General features: G+C 35.4%; 1 protein-coding gene across 3 annotated transcripts in view; it reads left to right on the forward strand.

Annotated features, from left to right (window-relative positions):
* cadps2 (Ca++-dependent secretion activator 2) overlaps nucleotides 1–27,829 on the forward strand; it is a 150,956-nt gene that overhangs the window by 37,443 nt on the left and 85,684 nt on the right. For all 3 annotated transcript variants that reach the window (XR_013783952.1, XR_013783953.1, XM_079411890.1), the window contains exon 3: nucleotides 8,819–9,151. Coding sequence is in view for 1 of the 3 variants with exons in the window: in XM_079411890.1 (XP_079268016.1) it covers nucleotides 8,819–9,151 (333 nt within the window). In the remaining 2 variants the exon portion in view is untranslated. The remainder of the gene's footprint in view (nucleotides 1–8,818; nucleotides 9,152–27,829) is intronic.

The following is a 27,829-nucleotide window of genomic DNA, read 5'->3' on the forward strand; positions in this document are numbered from 1 at the left end:
TTTTCCCTTTAGCCAGGGCAGAATCATTTCTCTACACATTGAGCCTGAGGTTGTCATGATCTGCTGTTTTTTTTGTTCCTCTGCCCCTCCACATTCTCCCTCTCCCTCTCCATCTCACATTTGTTTCTTACTCTTTTCCCATGTGTTTACCACCCTGTGGTTCTCAATTGGATTACTGTTTGACAGTATTGCAAACAGAATAGCTGCAGGCGCCGACTTTGAAGCCTGTCAGAGCCATAAGTATAGGTTTTTGGCCCTCTTTCTTTCTCTCAATCCCATTCTACATTTCCTTCTGACGCTCATTTGCACCGTTGCTCCACTTCTTTCCTTCAAAACTAATGAAAAACTCTCTATACCTACTACTTTTCTACCTTTTTCTTTTGGCTCCAATTTCATACTTCATCAGTTTCTTTGCATTCAAAAGATGCTCCAGACAAACTCAATATACAACGTGATCTCATGATAATTCGTATGTATTTTTCGTAAAATATGGTTCTACAAAACGTATGTTTACTTACACATTTACTTCAGCATTTAAACATAAAAATGCAGACATATTTTCAGCATTTAAAAGTACAATATTGATAATTATTTACGTATGAACTTCACAGGTTTTTATTTGATTCTTATTTTATTCAGTTGTCATATAAAGAGCATTATGTATTCAATTGCATTATTAAATTGTTTACTCATTTACTTAAAATGAAATGATAACATTTTGTTCTGTTCTGTTCTGTGTGATTTTGGCTGCCAACTTGTTTAGAAGATTACACAATGTTCAACAAGGCTACACTTTAAATCCTTAAAATGGATAACATTTCTGCAATTGTTTAACCATTAATTATAGCCTAATCGTGTAATATTTACTTTGTTTGCTGTGGGACACAAAAGGCGTTTTTCCGACATGCTGTGACTGACAATAGAACCATAAAAAACACCAACACCACAACATAATTATAAAAGGAATGAATGCTGTAATCCAAATCTTCAGAATCCATACAACTGCGAGGAACAGAACCAAGCTCAAGCCTTTATTTTGCGATCTTCATCTCCATCCTGAGTAGCGACCGTAAGCATCAATTCCCATGCTTATGCGCTCTTTAAAAAAAATTGCCACTTCAAGAAGCTTTACGACAGGTTTTATGACATCTATCTGTCATGTTTTTTCTTTATTCTGTACAGAAATAATAGTAATGATTAGGTTTAGAGGTAGGAGTTATATCCTATATTGGTTAATAAAACATTAATTTCCTGCACATTTTGGTTAATTATGTTTTATATCTTTTTATATTCACTATAAAATGGGTAGGTTTAGGGGTAGGTTAAGGGGCCTAAAATTGCTTACCAATACATGCTTTGATACAAATATCTTAATGATACAGAAGAATTGTAAATTAAGTTTTTTAGCTATTTTTAGCTTTTTTTTCTAAACGTTGAAATACATACAAATTGTACGTTTCTGCTTTAATAAAAAGGTACAATATTGCACGTTTTGTTGACGTTATGTACTAATATAATGAGGCCAGGCTGCAATATACTGTAGGTCTGATTAGTATTTTGGGGTTTGAGAGGATCCAATTATAGAGTTGACTCTGACTTGTCGTAGGTCCAGACATGATCCTGTTCTGCTCATTACTTCCAGTCCCTTATTTCTCTGCTTTTTCTCATCGAAACTTTCCAGAGTGGTATTGTGTCTTGCCAAACTGTTTGTCATTAGCTACCTTTCCATTACCAATGGAAACTTGCACCATACGTCTTCGAAACTGCATCAACGGTGCACAAAATATCTCTTCCTCAGGTTTGAGTTGATTCCCCATCAGATTTTTTCTCAGAGAACGATTGAGGCTGGAAAAGAAGCACAGATTTCCATTCAGATGTGAATAATCGGACTGCCAGTAGCGAGTCTGAGGGCAGAACTTGAAACCCGATAAGAGGAAACGCTTGAGCGAATTTGTGAAAAGGGACAAACACAATAGAGATATAAATGGAGCATGTTTTTCGCCATTGGGAGATGTGACTCAACATTCGTATTCATATAAATACACATGTAAGGGTATTGCTTATTGTTCAAGAGATCAAACAAAAGAGCACAAATCACACTGCAGCTTTCTCAAGCTCTGGAGCTATGAGCCATCCTATAGTTGTTAATCAAGTCACTCCATCTAGATTTCGAAAAAGGGGGTGAGAAAGCAAGAGGATTTAAATGTTTTTAATGTTTCAAGCCGCCCAGTGTGAATAACAGTTATATTTTATTCATGAGGAAGCGTATAATACGGTCTGCTGCACTCAGTCTTTTCCAGACCTTATGAGACAGCTTTATAAACAGTCTTTAACTTTTGACCATTGAAGGCTCTGGTATATCAGTAGTGAATTGCAGCCCCTAAGTTTAGTTTGGTTGGCTTAGTATTTGTTAAAATTTGATACCAAACTTTATACATTTGTGTTTTGGCATGGGAAAGTCATCCATATCCTGTGTTACAGATCAAGACAGCTACATAAGCTCATTTTTTTAAAGTCTAGTGAGCTGCCTTGCTGTGTACTGCATGTAGTATAGATGGAGGAACCCGTAAATGTTTGATTTGGAATGTTCTGTTTAGGCGGCAAATTAAACTTAAATAACACATGAATCAACATATTAGATTGATTTCTGAAGGATCATGTGACACTGAAGACCCGGAGTAATGACTGCTGGAAAAAATGGAAAACAGTTTTTTTTTTTTTTTTTTTTACAATATTACTGTTTCTTGTATTTTTGATCAAATACAGTGCCTTCCACTAATATTGGCACACTTGGTAAATATGAGCAAAGGTGGCTGTGAAAATAAATCTGAATAGTTAATTTTTTTGATCTTTCATTAAAAAAATTCACAAAAATTCTAACCATTCATTAAAGGAAAACAATTGAAAGTGGGGAGAAAATCTCATGATGAAATAAATGTTTTTCTCCAATGCATGCACTCTAAAAAAACAAATTGGGTTGCTTTTAACCCAAGATCTGGGTAAATATAGGACAGAACACATTTGGGGTTAATTTTACCCAGCAAATTGGGTTGTTTATTTAACCCATCATAATGGGTTGATTTAACCCAGCTAATGTTGGTTCATTTTTTATTTTAAATACTAGCTTATTATTTTACTTTTATACATGAAATAATGTTTACAGATTAACTTAAATCCTCTAAACTTTTGTAAAATACTCCACAACCACTGGTTTGCATGATAACTTCCTTTATTTTCCTTTATTTCTCATTTACAACATTGTTTTTATTGTTTGCAAGCTATACATATTGCCTATTTAAACTCATTTAACAAACATTAGAAGTAAAAATGAAACATTAAACAGAAGTAATTAATGTGTAATCGACCACTCTGTTTTTTTTGTTTCCACCGTATAGTCGTGTTCGGTGGGGAACTACTCATGGCTAAGACCGCCGCCCTGCGTTTCCCTTTTAGCTGAAATATACTGTGACTGTCACCATAACCTGCCCACAAACAGTAAACAGCTCTGAGGACATATTTTAACATCAAAAGTATTTGTATTCTGTATCTTTATTAATATAATCATTTATTTTATGCAAAGCATCAGGCTTTTCCATCACGCGAAAAGACAGATGCGAGCTATGGTGATTCACACCGTGCACCTGTATGTTGCTCTGCATAAAATTGAACAATATACAGCACAGTAACGATTTTATATATAAAATAAAATGTACATAAACCTGTATCTTACCAAAGAAATGCTTCAATTCGATGGCGCTTAGAACTGCTCTCTCCAGAAGACGACTCAAAATCCCTGTGATAAATAACTTAACCGCTGTGTAATGTCTGACCCAGGATCTGAGTAATACAAAAACTACCCAAACATTGGCTTGTTATGTCTGACCCAGGAGCAGGGTAACACTAAAAAACTACCCAAACGTTGGGTTGTTATGTCTGACCCAGGATCTGGGTAACACTAAAAAAACTACCCAAACATTGGCTTGTTATGTCTGACCCAGGAGCAGGGTAACACTAAAAAACTACCCAAACGTTGGGTTGTTACGTCTGACCCAGGAGCTGATCAATTAAATAATTTATTGTTTTTTATGAAAAATTGGATTTGGCCCTCCATACTAAAGGACTTTTAAGTCCCCTTGCTTCATTATATCAACAAGATATCCATTAAGTTTAGTTATTTAAAAAATCTGTTTAAACAATCCACTCTAAAAATGTCCATGATGCTTTCTATGTAGATAACACTTCTAGGTTTTGTAACAAAGCAATAATGTGAGAATAAACATAAGGTGTTCGAAACACACCTACAAATAAATGTTAATATAACGGCTGTTAAATCACCTCTCAAAAATGAAAATGTTTGTCCTCATCACCCTCCAGACTTATGTCTCTCACACGCTCCTAATCTCTCCCTCCTTGTGTTTATCGTAGACACGGCGCCCCCTATGAAGTCAAATACACCAATATAATCTCCCAGTCTTCCTTCATAACCTGCTTCTACTGTTAGCATGGCAGCTCGACCGTGATTCCTTTCTTTCGATGTTCTCCCTCATTCTTCTGCCAGAATGAATTCCTCATATTAGCTTTAATTACACAAATGGCTCTGTATCTTATTAATCTCTTCACTGCAGACGGAGCACAGCCCTGCACACTGTTGGTTATAAATAATTGAATGAGCTTTTAAACCACCAATTAAGTCGAGCAGCAGGGAGAGAGGAAATCCCTAGGTGGCCGATTCATTAGTAATAATGTTTGACATTTTCACCACCACAAAATGGAGGCATTGTGTAGTTGCAACTGTCTGTAGAGGCGTATATAATATAAGTGCTCGAAGTCTACTGTACAAATAATACAGGTGGTACAGGTTGGACAGCTGCGTATGAGGGGGTAAGGAAATAAAACTGTCTGAAACATTGAGTTTGTTGGCTGGATTTAATGCATTTAAAGTAGCACTCTGTCCTTTTTAGGTTTCTTTTGTCAGTCAACATGAATTTAGCATTTATTTTCTCTGCAAAACAGTGAATAGGGAATTTATTGGGTATCATTGTAACATACTGAATCTAGGGGACTTGAAAGGCCTCGGGTTTTTTATTGTTTTAATAAAACAGTTGCATGTTTTAATATTATAAACAGATTTTTTTGTTAAATATTCAAATAAAATCTAAAAAATAATAAATGGCTAAATTAATTAAAAAAAAGGATTGTCTTACGCAGATTGTTCATGCCCATAAAGGATTCATAATAAAAATGAATGACTTTTGAAATTAAATAGCCATATATAAAATGGTTTATTTAATTCACCTTTTAAAATGTTATTAATGTAACAATAAAACCAAAACTGATACCAAACTGAAAATCAAAAAATGAATTGTTTTTTAACTCCATTAGTAAATGGATAAATACAAGCATTTGCCAAAAAAAAAAAAATAATAATTTGGCATATGTACTTTTTTAAAATTTATATTAATATTTAATATTTTGTATTTTATAAATATAAAAGTTTCATTATGGTGTGTATTTCTTTTTTTATTATCTTTAATTACATTTCAAACATGAATTAAATATATTATTTATTTTAATATTTACTATTACATTTAGCTATGGTGGTGTTTTAGTGCCACGTAAAAAAAATCTAAGATTATAAAATTAAGGTCGTATAATAAAAAAAAAATTAATAGAAAAAATTCTAAATATTTTGAGAATAGTCTAAATATTTTGAGAATAGTCTAAATATTTTGAGAATAAAGTCAAAATATTTTGACTTTTTTTTTTTTTTTTTTTTTTTATATTTTGACTTTATTCTCATAATTTCGATTTTCTCAAAACATTTTGAGTCATCCTTTTGATTTTATTCTTGAAATATTTTGACTTTATTCTTGAAAGATTTCAACTTTATTCTCAAAATAATTTGACTTTATTCTTGTATTGCTATGACTATTCTAATAATTTTGATAATTTTTTCTGAAAACATTACGACTTTAATCTCAGAAATTTAGATTTATTTAATTTTTTTAATGTGCACTAAAACGCCATCATATTTAGCTGATTAGAAAATCTGCTATTTATTTGTCAATTTAACATGTTATTTAATTATTTACATTTTTATATTTTATATTATATTTCATTAATTTTCTGCTGATTCCTCGATATGGTGCCTCACATTAAACGAAGATTGTGCCTGACATCATAACTTAATATATTGTGTATTTTATCACAACTCTGTATTGACCAATCATAAGCCAGAACCAGAACTTTCCGCATTTCTAGAGAATCAACACTGAAACATATGTAAAATATGTAGCGCCCATAATATATAGGAAACTAGTACAGTACATACTGTCTGTTTCTCTTTGATTACTTTTATAAAAAAGAAAAGTGAATGCAGAGATAATTACATAAATGAACACATACTGTAACTGGACTCTCATCACGATGGCTTTATAAAAGAGATTACCTTCAAGAAACTGAATTATGTCTGTTTCTAGCTGTATCAGAATAATTTAGCTGAATTCAGTTTTTGACTGCTTCAGAGAAAACGAGCAGGCTCGTGTCCTCTCAGCATGACCGCCTGTCTGTCACTTCACCTGCATGTCCTTTTTTGAGGCAGGAGGAAACTATTCATTTTCTCTACGGGAAAGTAAGCCACTTATTCCCTGACTCATTAAAGTACTAAGAAGCACTGCAAGATATCCAATATCATTGTTTTTGCCACCGTTTGAATGGGCTTTTAATGGAACCAATGAACTGTTCATGGACAAACAACTATGTTCGTTTTGAATTTTCAAGAAGGAATTTCAAGGCTTTTCTCTGTATTGTATTTACCAAGTTGAGTTGTATATCTTTGTATTGTATGTATCCCGTTTGTATTTCTGTTTCACTTACATCGAATGGAGCTCCTATGTTTAAAATCGTGTTTTAAAATGAACACATTCCTCAAATCTGAAAGAAAAATCAAATCTTTGTAGTCTCTACAGGTGTCTAAGTAAAAGCAATTTGAGTAGAGTTTCTCTCTATGAGAACTGCCTCCTGTTGCGCACCGATCCCTGTCGTCTTACCCGATCGCGGCGGTTTCGACACAGATATATTCCCCTGCCTCCTTAAGACGAGGCAGCTGAAGTGTCTTTGTTCCGCTCCATTACTCGCGGTTAGGAGCTGCGATTCGTCTCCATCTGCCGCCTCTGTCGCACCTCGCCAGCTTCGGTTTCCCCCAGACACGGTCACCGAATATAAAAAAAAATGAAATTACTGAAAAGTGATGAAGTGTTTTCATGGTCTTCTGTGCAGATTTGCCACTCTCTCTGTGGGGCATTTTCGCTCTCTTTTGAGTCATTGTGTCTTCTTAAACTGTGCTGCTCAGCCGCTTTGAGGATTTAATAGAATTTTGGCTTGTTACGTCAATTCCTTCCTTGTGTATCTTTGGTTTGTAATGATGAATGGATGGAAGCACTTATTGAGAGAGAGAGACCCCATTTGTGAAGTAATTCTGTGCTTAAAAAGCCTCCAAATTTGTGCAAAACAAGTAGAGTGAGCTGTATTAAAGGTGTTGTAAATGATGTTAGCCGTCTAGGAAGCTCCACCAAACTTGGACATGACCCGTCTTTACACAACCCTTCGTACAAAGATACTGTTGAGATTGTGACAATGAGAGTGTCTAAGATAAAGAAAAGAAAAAAAAAACCAAGTGCAACAATATTTCATAAATAGGCTTCTTATCACTGAAAAAATTGATAAGTCAGCATCACTTTTTATAGTGCATGTGCCAAGTTTTTAGAAATGTGTTCATATTAGTTTCATATGGTTTGAAAGCTTTTTTTTTTTTTTTACCATTTTAGACTTTAAATTCGAAAGGTTAATAAAATGTCATATGGTGTAACCATTCATTATAAAAAAAAATAAAAAATTCTTACACCTTGAAAACAATGCTACTCATCTTAATATTTTCAAAAATCTTTTTAAAAATCTTTTTTAAGATAAGATTATTTATTGTTATTATTATTATTATTATTATTTATTTTTAGAATTATCATACATTTTAATAGACTTATTGACCTTGACATATTGACCAGCCATTACTAAGAAATAATAACAAAAATAACAATAATACAAAACTCAGACTACTCAATGTAAGGGTTTTCTTTTTTTTTTTTTTTTTTTTTTAATGAGGCTCTTTTTCTTTATGAAAACAGGACAGTTGCATCACCCTGACATTTTATTTATTTCTTTTTTTTACTTTATGCCTCAGAGATATTAAAAATATCAGGAACCTTATCAATCCATCCATCCATCCAAAATTATTATCATAAATTTTAAGAGATATTGCCCAGTCATTACTAAGAAATAATAATAAAAATAATAATAAAAAAAGTAAAACTACTCAAATTTAAGGTTTTCTTTACATAAATCTGTTTTAATCTTCTTTTTTTATCTTTTATTTTATGATTGCAGGTCAGTTGTATAACCCTTTTTATGCCTCAAAAAATAAATACAGATACCAAAAATGCACTGCATTGCTTTTATTTTTTTCATTTTCATTGCTTTTTTTTTGGTCACCACTTGAATGGGCATTTTAATAGAATCAGTGAACTATTAAATACTCAAGGACATTTATTTTCTTTGATGTCTTTCTTGTATTTACCAAGTATCCAACTATCAATTCAGAAATTAAAAACACTTTCTTCATATAAAAGATGTGTTCAAGTGCATTCATTTTATGTATAACTAAATGAACTGAACTTCTAATGTAATGATGAGTAAAAAAAATAAACTTTCTTGTGTTCATCATAGTGTACCGATGGATTGACCCTGTCACCGTTTCTTCCATCAGGGCTTCTTGAAGAGCGAGCGAGTGGCGCGCATGGTACAGAGCGGAGGCTGTTCTGCCAGTGACTTCCGCGAGGTCTTCAAGAAGAACATCGAGCGTCGCGTGCGCAGCCTGCCCGAGATCGACGGCCTGAGCAAAGAGACTGTCCTCAGCTCCTGGATCACTAAATACGATGCCATCTACAAAGGAGAAGAGGACCAGCGGCGGCCGCAAGGACGCATGCCTTTCAGCGCTGTATCCGAACTCATCCTCAGCAAAGAACAGCTATATGAGATGTTCCAGCAGATCCTGGGAATCAAGAAGTTTGAACATCAGCTGCTCTACAATGCCCTCCAGGTCAGTGCTAGCTAAGTTTTAAGGTTTATTTTGAAAGTAACTGATGCTATAATGTAGGGCTGCATGAGTAATCGAAATAAAACTGTATTCTTACTTCCTATATAGTAGGCGAAGTATATAGTATGTCCGAATTCATTGTACTCATAAAAGAGTAGGCAAAAAGTACCTGGATGGCTTACTACGTGTGCATACGATGAACAATTTACTATCGCATGAGGCCATGGGAGAGGTTTTATGAATGGCAGTGACGCGACGCCGGTCACGTGACGACAAAATGGCAAATGTAGTTCGTCCAGATTACATCAAAATCGAAACATGTGCAGGTGTTTTTATATCACTGTACCGACTGTCTTCAGAAAATTTTGGATGTTATTTTCATTTCGTCTTGCATGTAATGCCTGATAAAGCAGCGTTTGTGAGCAGAGCACTGTTTTGTTGTCAGCGTTACTGCGGAAACCGCTATTTCTCGTGCTCTAAAAGCGCCTCCTGCTGGCAGAGAATGAATTTGCATAAATGCCACCACAAATAGAGTCCAAGTCTGTAAACACTGCATACACATACTATATAGAATGTACTCTTTGTGGTCGCGAAGTAATTACTTATAAAAAAAAAAACCTACTCAAATCACAATATGGCACAGTGTGTTTTTTTCCCCATTAAATAAATATGCACGTATGCACTGCGTGTTTCAGAGTGTATTTTACAGTGAATGTGTTTTTACACATGAGCAGCTCATTATCCATCAGTTTTCAGCATCTCAGAGTGGCTCAGTTCACAACAAATGCTGTTCCACAAACTCCATCTCTGTATCTTTGTTCTCTGTTTCAGTTGCTTTAACGTGCATTTAGGAGCACAAAAATGCTGCATTTCCCATACTTGTAATGAGAAGCGCTTATTAACAGAAGAATGAGAAGCTTTAAGGTTTCCTCGTGATTTTACACCAGAAAAAAAGCTTGACATTTAAAATAAAGAGAGGCATAAATATTAGTATTGTAATTTTACAGTTGCAATGTGGATTATTATTAATTATTATTATTACTATTGTTATTTTAATGTAATTTTCTTAAAGACTATAAATTTAATTTAACAGTGAAATATTTCAATAGTAACATTTCTTTTTTTAATAAGTTTATAAATAATTTATTTAATAATAATAATAATAATTATTATTATTATTATTATTAATAGCCGTATTTATATCATCACACAGTTTTGGCCAAATTGTGCAGCCCTACAAATAAGTGGAGCAAACCTTTTTTTTATTAAGTCATTATTTAAATTTTTTATTTATTTATTTATTTATTTATAATAAATATTGCAATTAGATTTTTTTGTTGTTGTATAATGGAAGGGATGGTTCATTTGGACCTCCTCTATATTTATATTTAATTTCTAGAGGATGTTTGTTTTTCATGAATTGCACTGAGACCATATTTGCCAGAGTTTTATCTCTGGTTTTGAGAGATACCAAATGTCTGGGGGTTTTACCATGACAGCTTCATCTCTGTGGCTTTTAACAATGGCTGTTACTAAAATTCAAAACGCCTTTGATTAATATTATTGTATTCAGATGTGGTTAATTTTCACAATCCTTAATGTCCCAGGAAAGATTTTAAAGCAGCGTATGATTTTCTTTCATAAACACATTGATTTTTCAGAGTTCTCTGACATTTAGACGTGTGGTCTCAGAACAATTGCCCAAAAAACCCAGGATGTCCTCAGAGGGACATTTACAGACAAAAATGAATTGCTGGGTCCCAGATTCCTTTAGCAGATGATTTGGATGAATGCTCTTGGTCCCAAAACGTTATAGTCCCAGCAGACCTTCTTCAGTCTTGCATTTGAAAAAGGTCCTAAACGTTTCTGTGGTTTTTGTGCAGGTACTTTAATTTGCACATATTTGCATCTAAGAGAAACATTTCTCTGAGTATTATCTTTTTTTTCTATAAATGGTGAGTTGAGTTGCAATGTTTCTATTTTTAATTACATTCACTTTTGCAAGCACATCATATGTAATTGATTTAAAGTGCAAGATCTCCTTAACATTGAAGAAAAGAACATTCTTGAAGAAAATCTGTACAATTCTGCAGAACCACAGTTCCTTAATTCCCCCAAAATGAGTTGCACCTGGCTATAAGTCGCACAATGACTAAATTGCAGTGTAAAATCAGTGTAAAAGTCAAATGTTATTATTAAATTCAAAAATCATGTAAAATACTGGTAAATGTAATGTTTACAAACATTATAACTGTATAGTTTAATTCCACAACAAATCCTTTAGTATAATGGCGTTCAGAACAGGAATGAAAAAAGTATAAAACAAACAAACTATAGTGACATTCATTAAAAACCATTTTTATTATAAACGCCAAGCCTTAAATTTATTTTAAGTGATATCGCCATGTGGGATATTCGCTATACAAATGAACTTGGCCTCATGTACTTCTCTCATTCAGCATAAATCTAAATGTCACTTATAAGTCACAACACTTTTCAGATGATAAAAATGTGACTTACATTTAAGAAAATGTGGTACTTTGTATAAATTTGTCAGAATTTGCTCAAAACTACACACTAATTGCCTATATGCCATAAGTCACTTATGATATTTCTCAACTTAATGGTTTCCAAATGACAAACAACCCAGGGCTTTTGGAATTTAATGAGACTTTTTACAATTAAACGTTGTGTTGAGTGTTTCTCCTAATCACGGTAAGCAGTTTAGTGCCTTTAATCCTTTGCCCTTTACCGTAATCACCTGAGCACAGGTGGCTTTAGCCCATCATCAGACGCTTTGAAGACATCGCAGAAAGGTCAGGGGTTGATGGGAAATTGGCCAGCTGGCTTGCCCTCGTGTTATCTGTCACTAGCCTTTCCCCAGGGGACAGGAGGAGTGAGAGAGATGTGGTGGGTGGTCTTCACGGACGGTCCTTTTCATCGTTATTGCCGTTAGCAGATTAGTGCAATTAGGCAGCTTGAGCCCAACATTAATTGGCACGTTTGGCATCTAACTGAGATCTTCTGGTGGAGTAAAAGCAGGGAACTGAATATTATGCTTAAGATGTCGTCTTCAGTTTATCTTCATTTCCAATTTTTTAAGTACATTTTTAAAGTATTTATGTATTTGCTGTATTTATTTTTTATAAGTTCAAATATAATGTGTTGTTTTATTTATTTATTTGTCATTAAATATTTTTAAATGGTCCCTTTGGTGTAACAAGTGACTTAAAAATGGCCATAATTTAGTAATTATTCCTGAGATCATGGGTAAAAGCAAGGGATATCAGATTACCCTTAATATGTCCTCAACAAATTGTCTTCATGTCATCATAAAGTTAATTATTTTAAGAAAAATAATTATATTAAAATATTAATACATATTAACTAATGTATATCACGATTTTGGGTTTAAATTTAATTGTTTTAATCTCTTTTTAATGGTCTTGTGGCGTAACAAATGACTTTAAAAGTACACATTTCATGTCTCTCAGATAAAATTATGAATAATAGTTTTGGAATATTTCTAATTGTGATTGTATGTGATTTTATGGTTTGGTAAATTATCTTCATGTCCTTGTTAAGTTATTTATTTAGTTTGTTTATTTATTGATTTTTAATGTCTGTAAGTGTTTTATTTATTTTTTTGTATTTATAATTTATATTCATTTATTTATTTGCTGTTATCATGTTCTTTTACAACACATTAGCTATTCCCCTAAATCTTAAGGTCCGATACAACTGATAATACAAATAATTTCATTCCTCATTTTGTAAAAACAAGCAAAAATCACATTTAGAGTAACACACTTACAATGGAAGTCTATAGGACAAGTGTCCTGAAATGTTTCCAACCTGAAATATGCATGTTTTATTTATGCACTTATATTAATTGCTGCCTATAAAAATGTGTTTGAACTGTAAAATCGTGGTCTTGATTTTAGTGATAGGACTACTGTTGTAGGCAGTTGAACTCACAAATATAATTAGACAAGCTTAGAAAGCAATTCTGTCACACTAGTCTCATTTTAACACATGTAATGTTAAAGTATTGAGGCAATAGTATCAAAACAGTGCATATTTTAATGTGGTTCAATTAGACCTCCATTGAAAATGCATTATTGTAAACAATTTTGCTTGCTTTTACAAACTGAGGAATGAATTGAACTTATTTTCTGTTGAAATCAACAGCAGCATCAGTAACGTTTTTTAAAATAAAGAAAAGCGAGATGTCTTTCTTTCGGTTTAATGCCTAGTTCATTTGTTTTTGTTCAGGCTTCATTTCATCTGCATATGTCTGATCTGTTGCTATTAAGCACAGGATTGCTTCTTAACTGCAGAAGGCGGCGTGTTGTTTTCTGAAGACTTGAATCTTTTGTATTACAGATTTCAGATGAACACAGATCACATGTTCGTTTCCTTTTGTAGCTGTACGTTGTTGTTGTCGACTAATGAGGTGAAGTTGCACCACGGTTCCAATCAAATCAGGCTTGAACTACTGGTGCTAATCTCTCTCGGCGCTTATTAAGAATTTACGCACCTGTTTGCATTTTATGGATCCGTGTCAGCTGACATTTAAAGTTTGTTTGCTTTGCACGTTAGATCCAGCATTAGCTGGTGGTTCAGCATTTGATAACTCACTCATGCGCATGTGTTTAAAGGGAAAAGAATTGTGAATTTATGAGTGGCTTTGTAAAAAATACAAGGAATGCTGTACAGCAAAGCAAATAGACTGGGAGTTAATGACAGGGACCAAACTAGAGGCATATTTTCAGATTTAAGTGTAAAAAAGGCTCAAATATTTATTGCAAAATGTTAGCAAAAAAAATGAATTAAAACTTTTGGATTTGGTAATTATTGTTTTTTATGTACTGCTTCATAAAAAAGTAATAAAAATCTAGATGAACTCCATAGTCTCACTAATCGACTTCTCACCCATCCTGACCCATTCTGATTTTACACTTGAGCTGTCAAGAAATGTGATGACACAGAGGAAGGGATGCAGATGACTGTTAAATATAAAAAGGAGAAATGAGAGGATATGGGAAATAAGGGGAGGTATTCTTGGATTTTTCCATTCTCGGTCGTTTCCTTCATTGATTATTATCTTCCACTCCAGCACACTGACTCACCAGCTTGCTGTTCATTTTCTACCTTCAGACTTACTCGCGTGTGCGAGTGTATGTCAATGTGTGTCCATTTAGAGATCATGGAGCCCTCAACATGACGTGGAAAAAAATTATAACATTTTTGGCCACAAAATAAGAATTCGTTCCCGTGACTCAATTCATTCCCTAGTTTAGCCAATCATTGGCTTGTTTGGATTAAATCAATTAGTACATCATGGGCATGATCTGCTAAAACGAGGTAATGGATTAAGTTGTGGGAACAAATTCTAAACTGTAGCCAGAATTTAACTGAAAAGAGGAATGACTTGTACATCCTTGCTACGATGAAACTAAAATAAGGGAACACAATTAAATCTAGGGAATGAATTATGGCCATGATTAATGTATTCCTGTGCACATGTGAGATTCTGTAAAAGAGGGACAAAGTTTTAACATTTATAAGGCTGAGTAATTGATGGATAACACTTTTATATATATATAATTTTTTAAGGGAAATTGTATAATATTTTTTTATTTTTGTTATTTATTAGTTCAATCATAATTGGTGTGACATGAGTTTTAAAAAGTATAAATATTGGGGGGAAAATTCATATAAAAATATTTTTATAGTTTTTTTTTTGTAATTAGCATTTTGTAATCAAATGTAAAAATTTTAATCATCTTTTTGTGTTTATTAGATCATCTTAAATGGTCCTGTGATGTAAAAATGTAGAAATATTCCATGTAGTTTCTTAAAATGGTCATGATTTTGTAATTTATTAATAATTATTTTTATACTATATATATATATATATATATATATATATATATATATATATATATATATATATATATATACACACATACATATACATTAGGGATGTGCATCTCATGACTCAGGCTGATACGATACGCATCTCGATGCATAGCAAACGATACGATACATTAAAGATACATATGAAGCAGGTACCGATGCGATGTGATACGATGCGCCCCTGTTACAATGCAGTGCGATCCGATTTCAATTTGATTCGATTCAACACAATGCGATTCGATGCAATGGAGAAAGTATGATTGCTTTTCACTTTTAATGCCTCAAGGCCTGTTTCATAAAACAAGTTAACCAAATAAGCCAGGCTTATTTCAGTTCGTCTGACTCATTGTCAAATTCCATAAAGCAAATTTAACATAGGCCCAGATCAAGCTTAGTCACTGTGGCAACTTACGTAAGGAAACTAACCTGGTCTAAAGCAGGTTATCTGTTAGACTAAGTTCCTCTAACACTGACCAATAGGAACACAATGATATTACCACTCTCTCACATAAATTATACTTGAAATATGAAATATTTCTAAATTAAATAACTAAAAAGTTAAAATCACTGAATTAAAAATAAATCAATAAAATGACTATATTTTAACTGCTAGGAAACAGATTAACTCATTTGAGTTTAGTAATTAGTGCTGTACTAGCTTACAGTTGATTTCCCCATTACAATAGTCCCTTTTGTCACAGTGCACACAACGGGGAGGAACGAGGAACACGAGACGAGGATAAGCTCAAAATAACAGTCTTTAATTCAAACAAGGCAGGGCAAGACAAGGCAGGGCTGACACACAGGAACACCGGGAGTAACGAGTAGACCAGACCAAAACTAACTGAACAGACAGGATTATAAATACACAGAATAATCATAGATAACGACTAAAACACAGCTGGACAAGAATTAACTAATAATCACACTCAACAAGGACAGGAAACAAACCAAAACTAAAATAAAAATGTGACTATATAAATTTACATGTCATGATTTAAAAATTTAAAAACCTTTTTTTAGTTTGCGATCACATCCTTTATGTTGATGTACAGGTAGTAAACTGATACGATGCGCATCAAAGTTTTAGTGGAAAAGAAGAGTTTCAAGCAGTCCTCGTGTCTGCAGATTGCAAGCGCTGATAGCACACCTGCTAAAAGCAGCTCCAGTTGTGCAGCACGAGAGAGATCGAAAATTACACAGACGTGCAACTAAAAGTGCAGAAAAGCAGTGTCTATGTCATGCACAACTTGAACAAACTACAACAGGTAAAGCTGTCAGCTGTGTGGACAGTTCTCGTTTATAATCGATGCTAATATGGCCTCTTGTTATCAAGCTCTATAATCTATATGCTGTGTTCTGTAATGCGTGAACTTCATATTATTTGTAGCACACTTGCCATCCAATAATCGCAATAAGCTTTGTGCTTTGTTACCTTCTAATAAACAAATGATCAGTTTTAAAATTCTGCCAAATTAATAATGAAATTCAATAATAAATAGCGTTTTGATGCGACATAAGCAATCGCTTTAGCGCCTCAGTCCAAGCGGCACATGAACCCATTGTATCTTTCTCTTTACTACTTTACTTAAGCTATTGTCTACATGATAAGAAACAATGCAAAGAGCTAAAGATACTGAAAAATTCAACACCTCCTATAAAATTGCATGTTACTAATGAAGAAATACAGACTGGATGTGTGAAAGACATATAACAACAAGTGATGCTGGCATAGTTATGGTCCATGATATTAGTACAGATTAATAAGCAATTCTTTGTGACTGTATATAGTTCTCAAGTTGGAGAAGACATTTGGTCCCCACTTCCTAGGACATCTACAAATTGGATTGAAATTCTGATAAAGACAAGAAAAGATGAGACATAAACATAGGCCTAAATAAATAAAAGAAGTTTATTCTGTGGCACCTAAAAATTAATTTGGCACCTAATTTTGTTTCTTATAGGAGCCAATGGCTCCTTAGTTTTTTGTTAGTTTTTTTAACTGGAGCCCTGTGATGTCAGCTTTTCAAAAGTATTTCCTTTACATAACTACTCATATCAGCGTTTTATGTTGTCAGTCAGGATGACATACCTGTACTTAAAGCTACATTCCCTGGAGAAATCACATGTTATTTTCCCGGCCAAATACTTATTTAACACAGAGTTCATTGTTCATTTTGCTTTTCCTGGCTAGATCTGTCTTGCTTTTAAACGAGAAGTATTTTTCTCTGATAGCTGCTCCACCCGGTGTCATATTCCTTTACGGAGTGAATGCTGAGGGAAGAGAATGAGGGAAACAGAAAGAGACGGTAAGCATGACAATTGAAATGTCAGTAAGTGGAGGGTGTCACACAGAGGAAGAGGAAGATCTATAACAGGACTAAGAGCGACAGATGAGTGTAGAGAAGTGACAGACTGAGAGGGAAAGACTGATGGGTTTGAGTAAAGGAGGATGAAGACAGACGAGATCCAAGAAACAACAAAGAACAATAACACAAAGAAAGGAAACGGATACTGTAGATACAAACAGAGACAAACCGAAGGGAATGAGAGGGAAATCATGAAAAACACACAACAGTAGATTAGAATGAGTTTTTTAAATGCAAGAAAGTATTTATTAACCCTTAAAAGAATGTACCAGGTTACAGAAATTCATGAGAAACTCATCTTTTTAATCATATCATCTCATGGTCAACCATAGATGAGATGACCCCATTAAATCAGTCAGTTGAATAATAAATCAAGTGCCTGTGAGGGGTGGAACATCTGGTTGGGCAGACAGGCAGGCGGGTCGCGTCTCAGGTGGACACCCTGAGAAATCCAGCTCTGCCCTTCTGATCAGAGAGGCCAGTCGCTGTTCTCCTCTCAGCACCTGTCATCCTCTTCCTAATGAACACATTCAGCTTCGCCTCGCGCTCTCGCCACCCTGTCATCTCTCGTTAGCGTGCCGCGCTGGGGCCGGAGGACGCGCCGCGCAGGTGAGCCACCGAGAAGCGGTAATGAATTACCACCTCTGATGCCGCAGCGATACTCATATCTGTCTGACAGGGTCAGGGCGGACCATCAAAAACAGAGGCGGCGCATCCCAGTGACACTTACTGGCTTATGGCTAAAAGGCTAAAAAGTATCGAGTTACAAAGGGTTTTGCTTCCTTAATTTTCTTTTTTTTTCTTTTTTTAATTTTAATTTCTTTACTCTTTATTTATTTATTTATTTTTATTTTGTGGGAAAAGCAAGGCATTTTTTGCATTGTTGATATTTAAATTAATTCAAGATTCAAGATTTTTATTCGTCACATACACAATTATACGGAGTATAACCAGCAGTGAAATGTAAGTCAAGTCTGCTCCAAGGAGAGTGCAATTGTATAGAATACAAATTAAGAAAAAGAAAAGTAGAAAAAAAAACCGAATAAAATAAAAGATAAAAAATATAAATATAAATGTGCAGGTCAGTATGTTGTTGACTTAAATAGTAATATAAGAGGAATGTGCAAAAGAATGTGCAAAAAAGTTGTCCAGGGTATTTAAATAGCAGCAATATGAGGTAGAAAAAATTATGAATAGCTTATTGATATAGTGATATTTACATGGAGTCAAGTGATGTTATGACACAGAGTTAGAGTTTAGGAGCCTGATGGCCTGGGGGAAGAAGCTCCTCCTAAGTCTCTCAGTTTTTGCCATCAGGCTACGGAAGCGCTTACCAGATGGAAGCAAGGTGAACAGACGGTTACCAGGGTGATTTGAGTCCTTGATTATTTTGACAGCTCTATTTTTGCAGCGTTTGAGGTAGATGTCCTGCAGAGAGGGGAGAGCAGACCCTGAGATGCGCTCAGCTAAGCGCACAACTCTCTGTAGTGCTTTGCAGTCCTGATTGGAGCTGTTTCCATACCACACTGAGATGCACTGAGTCAATACACTTTCTATGGTCCCTGAATAGAAAGTTTTCAGGATTGCTGGTGAGACCCTGAATTTCCTCAGCTGTCGCAGATGGTACAATCTTTGCCTGGCTTTCTTAACCTGTGTTTGGATGTGTGTAGTCCAAGTCAGGTTCTCGGAGATGTTTACACCGAGGTACTTGAAGCTGCTCACCCTCTCCACAGGGGTCCCACTGATCATAAGAGGAGTGTAGGGTCGCTGCTGTCTCTTCATAAAGTCCATGATCAGCTCTTTAGTTTTGCTCACATTCAGAGAGAGACAGTTGTCCTGGCACCATGATGTGAGTCTCTCTACCTCATCCAAGTAAGCTGTCTCATCGTTGTTGGAGATGAGGCCAAGAACCACAGTATCATCAGCAAATTTGATGATAGATGTGGAGCTGTGAGAGGACACGCAGTCATGCGTGTAGAGAGAGTAGAGCAGGGGACTCGGGACACAGCCCTGTGGGGCTCCTACGTTCAGAGTGATGGGGTTTGAGGTGAACTGGCCAACTTTCACCACTTGAGGTCTGCCGGTGAGGAAGTCTTGAATCCAGTCACAGAGTGAGGAGTTTAGGCCGAGATCTGTGAGTTTAGGTGCCAGCTTGATGGGGACTATAGTGTTGAAAGCTGAGCTATAGTCAATGCATAGCAGTCTTACATAATTCCCATTGTTGCTGTCCATGTGTGTGAGGGAAGAGTGGAGGACGTGAGAGATGGCATCGTCAGTAGATCTGTTTGGGCAATAGGCAAACTGAAGAGGGTCCAAAGTATCAGGTATGGAGGAGCAAATGTGGCTCTTTACAAGTCTCTCAAAAACCTTCATGACTATAGATGTGAGGGCAACTGGGCGATAGTCATTCAGGCAAGAGGGTTTATTGTTCTTTGGCAAAGGGATAATGACAGATTTTTTGAATGAGGTGGGAACCACGGAGGTAGCAAGGGACTCATTAAAGATAGAAGTGAACAAACCAGAGAGCTGATCAGCGCAGGACCTCAGAACACGGCCGGTTATCCCATCAGGTCCGGCTGCTTTCCTGACATTCACTTTCTTTAGCGCCCTCCGAACCTCATCCTCCGGCACGGTGATTACAGGATCATCGCTGCTCTGCCTGCTGCTTCCTGACGCGCTGGACGGCAGAGTCGCGCTGCCGCCGTTGCAATCGAAGCGGCCGTAGAAGATGTTTAACTCGTCGGCCAGCAACGGATCTGCTCTCACCTCCGCGGAGGATTTGTTTTTCCGAAGGCACAGATAGTCCTCAGTCCCTGCCACATCCGTCGAGAGTCATTGAGCTGGAAATGAGACCCAATTCTCTCTCTGTATCTGTGTTTGGCGGCTCTTCTTTGCCCCTGAAGACTTTATTTGTTTTCATGCGTTGAGTTCATACACTTTATGCTCTCCATATATTTAACATACTGCGATTAGTGAGTTTGTATATTTTTGAGAGCTTTTTCCTCTTTTCTGCAACGACTAGCACGTGTTTGGATCCGGGAATTGCGGTGTGGCGTCATAATGTAGGTGGATGACTGCTTGAGATCCGAGAGTGTTAAACGTATGCATACTTATGCCAAATCTGCTAATGTTCTGGACTCACTGGACACGTGCTTTCCCGAGTCTCCCGGAGCAAGCCCTTTACCGAAAATGCGGCGCCCAGCCTCAGATCCTTCAAATGCAGTCCTGCTTGAAGCAATAGAGAGACTGGGTTAGAAGCAGGATGACTTCATGGAGAAACTTTTGGAGATCGAGAAATCTGTCGCGTCCAATTCTATCCTTATCTCTGACCTTGCAGCGAGGGTCAACGTTGTTGCTAAAACATCAGAGGATACAGCTGCTAAATCTGATAAACTGGACTCTGAGATGTCTTTGACTTTGGCTGCAGAAAATAAACGCCTATGGGATAAAGTGTGGATGAGCTGGACGCCTATAAGAGACGATGGAATTTAAGGATCGCAGGTGTTCCGGAAGTCGATGGGGAGAATGTCAAAATGGTCATAATGGACATTTTGCTTCAGGTGTCCCCAAGTTTAGCGGATGTTCTGCAATCTTCGATTGATGTTGCGCACAGGCTTGGCCCTAAATTGGGTAATGCACGTCCTCGCACGATAATTGTACAGTTCCTCTCGCGGTCTCACCGTGACCGTGTCTGGGCTGACGCAAAAAAATCAGAAGTGCTCAAACAGAAAAAAATTAGGACCTGACGCAGAGAACGAAGGAAGCCCGGAAATAAACTGTGGCCGTTGGTGGAGAAAGCCCGAAAAGAGGGTCGTCGTGCTGGTTTCAAGGGTCCATTTGCTATTGTTGATGGAAAGAGGATTTGTGCGGACGATATCTGACTTCTAATGGACATTAGAGGTTAGGTGCTCTTATGCCAGTTATGGTTATTGCCATTTTCACTGCGGAACTGTTAACTGGCAAAGTATGGAAATTGACAAGCAGCTGATAAATACGCAGTATTGTTGTAATATGTTAAGTTAAGCGGAGACAGTTTAAAATAAGTTTACGCTGTTAAAGAGGGGTTTGGATAAGTTTTAAGTTTTGCACTTTATTGTATTACATTTTATATATTCTTTATTACTGTAGCGGTTAAGTTTTTCTCGTGATGTCTTATTGTTCGTATGTCAGTTAAACTTTCTTGTTTTTCTCTAAATGTACGGGGGATTCGTGATTTATCTAAACGCAAAGCTTTCTTTTTATTTTGTATGTCACAGAAAAGAGAGATTTATTTTCTTCAAGAAACGCATTCTTCTTTCAAAGATGAAACTTTTTGGCGCAATCAATGGGGAGGTAATATTTTATTTTGTCATGGTACTAACCACTCCGCTGGAGTTCTTATTTTGCTTGATCGTAATTGTAGCGGCTCTATTCTTCAGTCCTTTTCTTCTTCTGAGGGCAGATGGATTATTGTTGTTATTCTTTTGGGAGATTTCTTGTTTATCTTGGCCAATGTTTATGGTTTTAACAATCATAAGCAAAACAGCAGTTTTTTTCAAAAAGTAAATATCCCTCTGCTGCAGTAATAGTCGGAGGAGATTTTAACGAAGCTCCTGACTTATGTATGGATAGATTTCCTTCTAAACAAGAATCACGCAGAGGTAATACCATTATTAATGATTTTTGTAACTTCCTCTATTGGATGCTTACAGGTTTATGCATGCTGATGCTTGTTCATATTCTTGGTTTAGTGCAGATCTCTTAAAAAAATCGCTTAGATTATTGGATGATTTCTGATTTCATGTCTCCTTTTATTAAATCCAGTGATATCTGTCCTGCTCCTCTCACAGATCATGCTTTTATCGATCTTATTTTATCTGATCCCGCTGCTGGCTGCCATAGAAATCCTGGATACTGGAAACTAAATTGTTCTTTATTAGGACTTTCCTCTTATTGTTCAGGTATTAAGAATATTATTGAAGAATTTAAAGGAAAACCATCCGTTTCAATATCTTCTAATTGGGAGTTAATATGAGTGTATATGAGTGTAGAAAATTCATTCAAATATGAGTGTAGAAAATTCTCTATTCGATTTAGTAAACAGTTGGCAAAGGCAAAATCTTTAAGGTATACCTCTATATTAAAAGAAATGAATCAAATTCTAGGAAAACAACAAACAGAAGAAGATGATAAGGTAAAACTACACAGCCTAAAAGAAGAATTAGATGACATTTATACAGTAAAGGCCAAGGGTGCATTTATTAGATCGAGGGTGAAATGGCTAGAATTCGGGGAGAAAAATTCTACATTTTTTTAATTTAGAAAAGAGAAGAGGAAAAGTCAAAAAAATATCTTCTCTATATATTGAGGGTAGTTTAGTAACAGATGAAGCCAGAGTTTCTAATTTTGTTTCCAGTTTTATCCACAACTTTATACTTCCACATTTAACCCACACATTTCTGATAGCTTTTTTGAGAGGGTTCAGGCATTCACACCCATTATAAGTTATGATAATATGTCTTTTTGTGAGATGGATTTTTCGTTGGATGAGTTGGAGGTTATTATTCATAAATCCCCTCTTAATAAAAGTCCAGGACTGCCTTTTGAATTCTACAGGACCTTTTGGCAAGACATTAAAGAGTTTCTTTTAGAAGTGTTCAAAGACTGTGTACAGAAAGGTGAATTGACTGAGTCCATGAAGCAGGGGCTAATTACTTTAATTCCAAAACCAAACAAAGATTCCCTGTATTTAGATAATTGGCCCCCGATTACCTTACTTAATTCAGATTACAAATTGTTAGCTTCCCTTTATGCAAACAGGCTGAAACCATGTTTAGAAGAAATAGTTTCTGTTTCCCAATCTGATTTTATGAAAGCCAGGCACATAGCAAATAATATACGGTTAGTGTTAGATATTTTAGACTATAAGGAATTGATAAACGATAAAGCAATTATTTTATTTTTAGACTTTTATAAAGCCTTTGATACGGTCGAACACGAGTTTATGTTTGAATCTTTGCGTAGGTTTGGTTTTGGTCATTCTTTCATTAAAATAATACAGATTTTTTACAAAAATATTAATAGCAATGTGTCTTTGGTTAATGGTGTTTCTCCTCGGTTTGTGGTTAGTAGGGGTATCAGACAAGGGTGTCCCATATCACCTTTTTTATTTTTATTGGTTGCTGAGTTTCTTAATATTTTTATTACTCATTGCTTAGATGTTCAGGGTATTCTAGTAGCGGAACATACTTTTCTAATTAGTCAACTGGTGGATGACACCTGTCTGCTTTTAAAAGATGAGAAGCAGGTTCCTGTTATTTTGGATGCTTTGAATTTATTTTCTAATGCTTCTGGTCTCTCAGTCAATCGAAATAAGAGTGAAATTATGCCTGTTCACAGTCTGAACAAAGATCAAATAGAAGGTATTGAGGTCAAAAATTATATACAATGTAGAATTGTAGATAATTTCTCGCAACGGATACAAAAATCTAAGAATATTTTCAATTGTTGGTTACAAAGAAACTTAACCATTCATGGTTGTGTTTTGATATCTAAAGCAGAAGGTATTTCTAGGATTGCTTACCCAGCATTGTCTTTGTCGTGACGTATTGTCAAGTATGGTGACCCATACTCGAAATTGGTGCTCTGCGTTTAACCCATCCAAGTGCACACACACAAATATATGTTGACCCTTTATATGTTGGGTCAACACTTTATATGTTGACCGAAAAACATGCTCATCTATTGACTCTGTTATTTAAATTTTTGTGGAAAAATAAAACTGAATATGTTCAAAGGAAGACACTGATTAGAAATACTTTGGAGGGAGGTGTGAATGCGTTGGACTTTAGTACTCTCAATCAAGTTTTTAAAATAGGTTGGATTAAACGTTGCCTGAATGCTGACCCTAATTTGTTATGGTTTTATATTCCTAAAATGATCTTTGAAAAATGCGGAGGTTTAAATTCTTTATTAGCTTGCGATTTTTAGTTGCAATAAACTCCCAGTTAAGCTCTCTAATTTTCATAAGCAAGCTCTGGACGCTTGTAAGCTTGCCTTCTGTCACAATTTTTCCCCTCATAGATGTATTCTATGGAATAATCAGAATGTGCTGCATGGAAAAAAAAATCTGTCTTTATGAAAAACTGGTTTAAAAAACAAAAACAAAGGTGAAAAACAAAGGTGTAATTTTTGTTTTAGATTTGTTAAAAAAAGATGGTAACTTCTATTCTTATTCAGAATTTTCAGAACTCTTTGAATTGGACATCTCACCTAGAGTGTTTGAATGGGTAATTAATTCCATTTCACCCAAATTGTTACATTTGGTTAGGGCAAATTGTTACAGTTCTTTAAAATGTGAAATCCCAAAAAATTTGATTGGATGTCTGGAGCTTTGTAATATTAAATGTAACAATTTCTGGATTAGAAAAACACTTAAGAAATTTAGTTCTAATCCTAAAGCATTTTATAAGTGGAAACTAAATTTCCCTTTTCTTTCTACTATTAAAGTTTGGGCTGGTATTAACAAGTTTCTGTTACCTAACAAGATAAAAGAACTTCACTATAAAATTCTTCATATGTACTATCCCTGTAAATCTCTACTTTCAAAATTTAAGTTGGATATCTCTTCACAATGCACATTCTGTAATTCTAATTTGGAAACAATATCACACTTATTTTTTGAATGTGATTATGCACAGGATTTATATCAGGGTGATATCCACAGCCATATCACCCTGTAGCCCAAGACTGGTTGCCCACTGAAGCTAAGCAGGGTTGAGCCTGGTCAGTACCTGGATGGGAGACCTCCGGTGAAAACTAGGTTGCTGTAGGAAGAGTTGTTAGTGAGGCCAGCAGGGGGTGCTCACCCTGTGGTCTGTGTGGGTCCTAACGCCCCAGTATAGTGACGGGGACACTATACTGTCAAAAAAAACAAAAAACACCGTCTTTCGGATGAGACGTTAAACCGAGGTCCTGACTCTCTGTGGTCATTAAAAATCCCAGGATGTCTTTCGAAAAGAGTAGAGGTGTGACCTCTGCATCCTGGCCAAATTTCCCCATTGGTCTCTGACCATCATGGCCTCCTAATCATCCCCTTACACTGATTGGCTTCATCACTCTGTCTCCTCTCCACCAGTAAGCTGGTGTGTGGTGGGCGTTCTGGCACACTATGGCTGCCGTCGCATCATCCAGGTGGATGCTGCACACTGGTGGTGGACGAGGAGACACCACCCCTCACAATGTAGAGCGCTTTGAGTGCTTAGAAAAGCAGAAAAGCGCTATATAAATGTAATGAATTATTATTATTATAAACTGCTAGTTATTTTTCTTTTCTGGTCAAGATGAGAGCGTTTCGATTATTGTGGCTACATTGTTTTTAGTAGATAATGCTTTTAAGTAAAATATTAAAATAGCATAGATTTCAGGAGGAAAACCCTGAACAGTATTTTTTTCTGTCACATGGCCTCGCATGTATCTAAATGTATAAATACAATACATGTAAAAATTTACTTTTTTTAAATGTATTTATTTATTTATATAGAAAATATAGAGACTGCGCCTCTTGGAACTTCAATTGAATACCCCTGACTTATATCATAAAGAAATACTTTATTTCAAGGGTTTTGTAATATCTGTGTCACAGGCTATTTCCTTATGTGTCATGGTAGATCAGATCTTTTTATAGAATTTGATTACAGAAAAACTGTTCTGAACATGGTAATGAATTAAAACATAAGTAACAGGCTGGATGTATATTAATGTTACATCTTAACTTTGATCCAAGAGGACAAACAGTCCGAGTGGCGCACTTCAAATGAGTCGCGCTGTTTCATTCCGCTTTTGGCACATAAACATTATATCGAACACTTATCGAACTCTTCATATCGTTTTATTGGGGAAAATTATATCGCGATAATTATCGTTATCGATTTATCGGCCAGCCCTAATTACAGTGTGAACTGATTCACAAACAGTTCACAGAAATTAATCAAACTCACTAACTCTGTCCATTTAACATTAAACTAGGCATTGTTTTCCACATTTTACTACATAAATGAAAAAAAAAAAAATATTTGATAATTTTATTTTAAACCATTTTATCCAATTATTATCATTCTTATGTCTCAATATGACTGACTGATGATTCAGATGAATCACTGGATCAAAGTAGGGCTGCCATGATTTCAGATTTTTACTAGGCAATTATCGTGGCCAAAAGAATTCATGATAACCATAATATCATATGTAGAACTGGTTTGGTTATTCATTATCACGTGCAGTATTAAAATTATATAATTATTGCATTTTATCATTTATCAATAACAGTATAATGTGAAGTCAGAGTCTGAGTCGGTTCATTGAAATTAACTGATTCACAGAACTTGGCTTTTGTTGATTGTTCAATTGCTGTTAAAGCTTAAATGAGAGATGATGTTATGAATTAAAAAGCTAAATAAAATCATTCCAATGTTTTTTGATCTTGTATGGCCAGCTAAAGCATTATTAACTTATTGTGAATATTCAATAAAGCACCTGAGCTTAAGAGACAATCATACCTTTTTTTTTTTTTTCAGTTCCGTGCGAGAATAAAGCTAGTGACTTGAGGCGGCTGCCTTTTAATTGGTTTGCTAATTTAGATCAGGGGGGTAAAGAAAGCTGAGAGAAGATTAGAGCATGACAGCGGCATGCTTTTCTCCAGGCTGGTGGTGACGTCTCTCATTAGGCCGCTCCTAAGGCTTGTTGTCATAGAAATTGTTGCCAAACTAACCAAAATAGAGCAGCTAAAGAAAAGCGAACAAGTCTGTAACACGGCAACAGAAAAGAATCTGGTGTGCATATGTTTGCGGCTCTGGGGAGGTGTTTGACCATGTTCTCCTCAAAGAAAGCCACAATCAAGCCATTTTAATGCATCATGAGCACAAACCTGCTGCGCTGTAGCGCTGGCATATTTCAGCGGGATGTCCATGCCGCTGTCCGTGTTTTATTATTCTTTATTCAGCCACTGTTTGCGTCACGGTGCTGGGAAATGGCTGACGTGGTCATTCTGACTGTCAAAACCAGCAATTCATGACAGAATTATGTGGCCGGCTGGGGACATCTCAAACTTTCCAACTGCCAATCATAATAGGTTTCCAAAACTTGCTGTATAAAAACAAGAAAAATGTACATTTGTCAGCACTTGCAAGGCTGAATAAATTACTATAGGTAAAGCATATTATATTATATTATATTATATTTATTATATCACTAATCCTATCTTGTCATACATTTTAAATGTATCACTTTACCATTTTTACAAATAATAATAATAACAGTAATAATAATGTTACTATTGTTATAATTTATTATTATAAATATTAATTTAAGTAATTATATTATATTACAAAAATAAGTCAGTGTGAGTTGAATG

This window comes from Barbus barbus, assembly GCF_936440315.1.
Source record: "Barbus barbus genome assembly, chromosome: 48".
In the NCBI taxonomy this organism is placed as follows: Eukaryota; Metazoa; Chordata; class Actinopteri; order Cypriniformes; family Cyprinidae; genus Barbus; species Barbus barbus.